This window comes from Olea europaea, chromosome 11 (assembly GCF_002742605.1).
Source record: "Olea europaea var. sylvestris chromosome 11, O_europaea_v1, whole genome shotgun sequence".
In the NCBI taxonomy this organism is placed as follows: Eukaryota; Viridiplantae; Streptophyta; class Magnoliopsida; order Lamiales; family Oleaceae; genus Olea; species Olea europaea.
This window is the reverse complement of record NC_036247.1, coordinates 10,873,099-10,879,056: the sequence shown is the minus strand read 5'-3', so window position 1 is coordinate 10,879,056 and position 5,958 is coordinate 10,873,099. Positions and strand designations below refer to the sequence as shown.

Below are 5,958 nucleotides of genomic sequence, written 5' to 3'. Positions count from 1 at the left end.
TAGTTAATCCGAGACTATAGAATTTTTCACAATCTTATAATTATCTCTATCTCTGGGTTTTATGTTTTAATAATATGCTGTGACTGTATAATGTGCTGCAGTTGTAGCGTAAACTGAATAAATAGTTAATGTAGAATTTATTGATTAATTTTCAGTTGAAAAAAGTTGAATGATGACGATTGACTTTAGCGGACTGGAACCCTTGGCCTCACTTTGCGTAATCAAAGAGCATGACGAGATCTCAAAGCCTCTTTCGTTTGAACTTCCTATTACTGGTGATGTGAGTTCCGATTTAATTGTTTCTGTTTGGTTAGTGTTGTGTAGAATCTTTATGCTCATTTTTTGGGGATATTTTAGTTTGATGGGTTTCAGAGAGAAGCCGTCCAAATGGTGAAGCCAGCAAAGGGAACCACTACCCTAGCTTTTATTTTCAAGGAAGGTGTTATGGTTGCTGCTGATTCGCGTGCTAGCATGGGAGGATATATATGTGAGCCTTTTTGACTGAGTGCTTGGTTTGGCATGTAATAAATGTTAAGATGCATTTTGAATTTTGAGGGTTGTCTTAAGGAATTCAATGTGTAGGGACCTGAATGTTTGTGTAGTTTTGTTTGTTTGCAAGGAATTTGGAGATGAAAATTGAGTCTTGAAAAAGAATTATATCTGTAGTTTAACTGTGGTTTTTTAGTTCCAATTCTGAAGCTCCAATTCAACGCAGCAAAGTAAAATTCTTAATCAGTTTCTGACATCGATATTAAAAGGCTTTAACATGTACCATTAACAATAAGTTAGCCACATGGTTGTGCTCTATGCTCATGGACATGCTAGCTTCTTTGGTCTCTATTTCTTTGTTCCCTTACATGTGACGTTTGGACTCCTTGCATGTGAAGTTTGAACTGTCAGAGTATCAGGTAATCTTATATTTTGCCTCTTAGAATGTTGCCTCTTTGTTCTACAAAAATACCAACATAGCATTCTCTAGATAACTTCACCAATATGTTGTACTAGCTGCCTTCTAGAAGCTTCTATCAAGCTTAAGGTGTTGCTTGCACTAGTTTCATCTAGATTCTTCCTTCGTGTTTGAAGTGATGGTCCATCAACGATGTTTCAGCTAGCTCAAGACACCTCTGCTTCTAGATTCTTCATACTTAAAGCTATGTTTGGCTGGCCAGCTTTGCGTTCCCTATTAACATAGCACCCTGGCTTGCGCTAAAATTCAGCAGTGGTGTAGACGGAAAGTGCCAATGTCTTGTGGGGCATAAAAGATAGGAATTTAAAATGTATATAAAATATAGACAACATATGACTCATCGATCCATGTCATGGAGCATTCAAGTAGTGTTGGTGTTTGACACGACACAAAATGTGTCAAACTTAAACATGCCGCCCTATTTTGAGTGTCAGTGCAACATAGGCAGTGGTTAAAGATTTCTTCCTATTCAACAATATAAATTAGTGAAAAAACACTTATTGTTGGAATGTGAAGCAAGTCTATGGATGCCCTGCTGCTTAGATTAGTTAAATTAAATCAATGCAATGAAAATTCTGCCAGAATGTATGCAAATTTTAGATCAATAAGATGGATTCGAGCACCCGTGTCTCAGGGTTTTTCTCAAACTGAGAACTAATTTTTAGTGAGGGACAACTTACCTTCATATCCTGAGCAATACGTCCATTTCTCATGGAGATTTCTATTTTTTTTCTTTGACCATTCTCTTCAAATGTTTTCTTATTTTAAGGAACTCCAGAATATTTAATCTGTTTCTGAGTCACGATAAATAGATGTCCTGAAACTATCAGCTGGACTAGCATGCATTTGAAATCTATGCAACAGTTGTGCTATGACATTATATATTTATATGTTTCATATCTGCATTATATTGTTATGCTTTCGGGAGTTGCAAATTCATACTCATGTATTTTATGGATCTGAGTTTAATATATTGACATTTATCGATTGCTTGTGGTACATTGAGGTGAATAAAGAAATGTTCAACTAAAAATAGATCGGATGTTCTTGTTATGTTCCCATGGAATTATGTTCTCTGGTGATTCAGTAAATAGTAATATTCTTTATCTGATAATTCTTTGCTATTTAACCACTATCATATTTCCTTCCCATGTTCATATTTGATTTGGTTTGCCTATTCATGTATGTGTCAGCATCACAATCTGTTAAGAAAATCATTGAAATTAATCCATACATGCTTGGCACAATGGCTGGAGGAGCTGCTGACTGCCAGTTCTGGCACAGGAATCTGGGTGTTAAGGTATTTGAATTGAATTTACCTCTGATACTGTTTGATTTGTCGTCCTCATTGTCAATAAGGAAGATAAATATTGATTATAGCTATAAAGATTAAAGCATTATTCTTAATTAGGTGGTTGCTTCCTCTGGCATTGATTACTGTGACAATTTAAACTGTCATGTCTTCTTGAATAATATTGCTCGAAAATAATAATTTTTTCTCATCACTTTAAAATTCAGCTTGTCAAACGAGTTAACTTATAATATGGAAATGTCAACACGTGTTTTCTGCCTTTTTCTGGTGCATTAACTGATATGTTTTATATTTTTGGACTATTAAATTCTAATTAAAAAGGATTCTGATTTTTGCTATAAACTCTTAAATAGTATTTTGATTCCGGCAAATGAAAACTAATCATAAATATAAAGAATTGGAGAGCTTCTCATCCCTTTCATTCTTCTTTTGGACTCTTTTTTGATCATTTTTTTCCCATTCTCCTTTTGGATCCTTTTTTGAACAATTTTTTTCCCAACTTATTTTCTGTGATAATTATAGGTATATCTTGTCACGTTAAAGTCAATAAATAAGATGAGGATGATTGATAGAAAATTTTCCATTGCAGTCTCAATCGTTGCAATGATTGGTTATGCCTCTTTAGTTTGAAATCTCAATGTGTACCCTGGTGCAAGAGGATGACAACGTAATATGAGAGTGGAAATATGATACAAATCTAATTCCTAAGCAAGAATCTGCTAATTTTAACTTGCCTGTGTTTTCAACTCTTCAATGGTGCAACATTTGTATGCATCTAAAACTTTGAATGTCCATGAAAATGTGTTACATTCTTATGACATTATTATATGAACTAGTTGGCTACAACTTATGGTTTCTAGAGAATTTGCCAGTTGTATGATTTGGATGCTGTTTGGTGGCTTATTATTTGTTTTCTGCAATTGCTTGGGGTGCAAACACATCCCCGGAGATAGTATATATCGGCTAAGTTTGAGGTTTCAGTTTGAACATCAATGGTTAAATATTATATTTGTTACTTTGTTTTTGAGTTCCACTGTACGAATACAAGATTATTATATTCGTTTCCCTACAATAATTCTAATTGATGGTGATCCTGCATACTTTAGTGTCGATTGCATGAACTGGCAAATAAGAGAAGAATATCAGTAACTGGAGCCTCAAAGTTGCTGGCTAACATTCTCTATTCTTATCGGGGAATGGGTTTGTCTGTTGGAACTATGATAGCTGGCTGGGATGAGAAGGTAACTGGTGGAATATACCATGCCATTGACCTGCATCCTTTGGATGTTTCTAATGCTTTGGCACTTTGGTGTAGGGTCCTGGCCTGTATTATGTGGACAGTGAAGGAGGAAGGCTGAAAGGAACTAGATTCTCAGTTGGATCTGGTTCACCATATGCTTACGGTGTTTTGGACAGTGGGTGAGTTATTCATTTCCCTGTTGTGAGTGTTTCACAATTTTCTCTTGACCATTGTATACTCAATCGTGATATGAAACTAGTTTCAAGAATTGCTGCAATGTTTTCTTGCACAAAACTTCTATATTTTACTAGTAATTTATGCATCACCTTTGCTTGTTGCCTCTTATTGTGTATAAACTATATACATTGCGCCTCTCATAGATGACTTTTCTCCTAACTTTTCCATGACTTGGAATTAGTTAGTACTATCCACTTCTGAATTCACTTTTCAGTTTTAATCTAATGAAATTTCTATAGGCAAACCTTAATGTTGTTTTCGTTGTAATTGTCTAGCTACCATTATGATATGTCTGTTGAAGAAGCTGCAGAGTTGGCTAGACGAGCTATTTACCATGCAACATTCCGTGATGGAGCCAGTGGTGGTGTTGCCAGCGGTAATGCACTCGTCCCCTTAATCTCCTTGTTTTCTTACTCTTTATACGCTCATTTTTTTTTCTGTGCGAATACCTGTTCAAACATATCTTGGGGTTATTGCAGTTTATCATGTTGGACCAAATGGATGGACAAAGCTATCTGGCGATGATGTTGGAGAACTTCACTACAAATACTATCCAGTCGAAACAGAAGTTGTAGAACAAGAGATGGCTGAACTGTCAGTGGCCTGAAAGAACGATGTAGAATATTTGCTAGTGTGCATCTGAATGACATTTATCGCATTGAACATGCTGAACTTGTTTTGCTTCTTGATGAAAGTTTAAGTCCTACCCTTCTTGATGCAATTGTGGGGACTTTGTTTGCGACTCAAAATTAGATTACAATTGCACACCTTTCTCATTTCTTCGATATTGAATACCTTATTGACTTTGAGACTACCATTGGCAACGAAGCTCAACTTGACTCGACCAGTCTACAACTACAATACGAGCTGGCTGATTTCTCTGATTGTTTCTAATTCAATCTATAATCTCACGTCCAATTGTCAAAAGAATTGCATTTCATTATCACGATAAAAGTAAATTGGAGAAGTGCATTCATAATAATGGTAGAAGAATGTGCATTAACAACTTTTGCTTTGTAGCTAATTTAAAGCATTTCACTTTATTGAAACCACTAAGGAATGGTAGATGGGATTGTTACTTGAATATATCTTTATTATGAAGCAAATGGTTCTTTCTTCTATTTTTTCATTATCCCATCCTTTTGTCTAGGAAAATTGTTCTTGGTTGGCAAGTGTTATAAGTTTTCTATGATGTGATTATGCTGCAAGTGTATAGTTTCAAGTTTTGCAATATATGAAAAGGATTAGAGTGTTGAATTCACAAGAATTGATATTTAATTTCTACTAAGTATTATGATTATTTTAACTTTTACTTTATCTGAAAAATTAAGTTAAGATCGATATTTCGACACTAATCTAATATGGATGTAGGACAGTTCAAGTAAAATAAGGCAAATTGTAAGAGATTTATCAACGTGAAAAATCCGAGGAATCATTTCACCGCATTATCAATAATGTTTTTCTACTTTTATATTTACTTCTATCAATTTTTCCTAAGTTTATAGATAAGAACCTTAGATTGATTCTATTTTCTCTTTCGAGTGCCGAATAGAACATATCTCTATATTTTAATTTTAATATCTCTATTTCAAATTAAAAAAAAAAAATTTATCAAGTATGCAGTCCTTAAATGGGATAAGCTACAAAGATTTCATATTTTCTCCGAAACCTACAAAATCTAGGTTATATTATTCTTAGATCTCGCCTAAATTTACCTCTCTCGAATATCAAAGTTTAAAGCATCAAATCATTTAACTATTGATTAAGTAATTGAAAGCAATGCGCTAGAGTCAACACAATTCAACTAACAGGAAAAAAAAAATTACTATATTAGAATTCAAATATGTCTCAAGTTTGGTTACATCAACCCTAATTTAGAATTTAGTTTATGATTAAAAAAAACGATGTAATCCAATCTAAATAAAAAGAACATGGAGAAGAAAAAAAAATAAGAAAAACTGATTTGTCGCTTGAATTCTCCTCCTAATTGTTATTGTTCTTGCTCTCCATCAATCTCTTCTTTATTTGCCTCTTGAGCCGTTTTCCCCCTCCAAAGTAGGTCTTGAAGTTTGTATTTGTAATCCCTTAAGTTTCAAGACAAGTCGGAGTTGGATCGGACCGAATTTTTTTAAAAAAATTCTAATTTTCTCACTCCAAGTGCTGCGATGGGCTTTTTTTTTTAAAAAAAGGTTAAACCCCAAC

The 5,958-nt window shown here is 34.2% G+C and overlaps 1 protein-coding gene across 1 annotated transcript in view; it reads left to right on the top strand.

Annotated features, from left to right (window-relative positions):
- Positions 1-4,598, top strand: part of LOC111403364 (proteasome subunit beta type-5-like) — a 5,621-nt gene extending 1,023 nt beyond the window's left edge. The window contains exons 2-8 of the mRNA XM_023031847.1: positions 156-280; positions 358-487; positions 2,161-2,267; positions 3,386-3,520; positions 3,595-3,698; positions 4,032-4,132; positions 4,236-4,598. Of these exons, the coding sequence (XP_022887615.1) occupies positions 170-280; positions 358-487; positions 2,161-2,267; positions 3,386-3,520; positions 3,595-3,698; positions 4,032-4,132; positions 4,236-4,363 (816 nt within the window). The 5' untranslated portion in view covers positions 156-169 and the 3' untranslated portion in view covers positions 4,364-4,598. The remainder of the gene's footprint in view (positions 1-155; positions 281-357; positions 488-2,160; positions 2,268-3,385; positions 3,521-3,594; positions 3,699-4,031; positions 4,133-4,235) is intronic.
- The last annotated feature ends 1,360 nt before the right edge of the window (positions 4,599-5,958 follow it).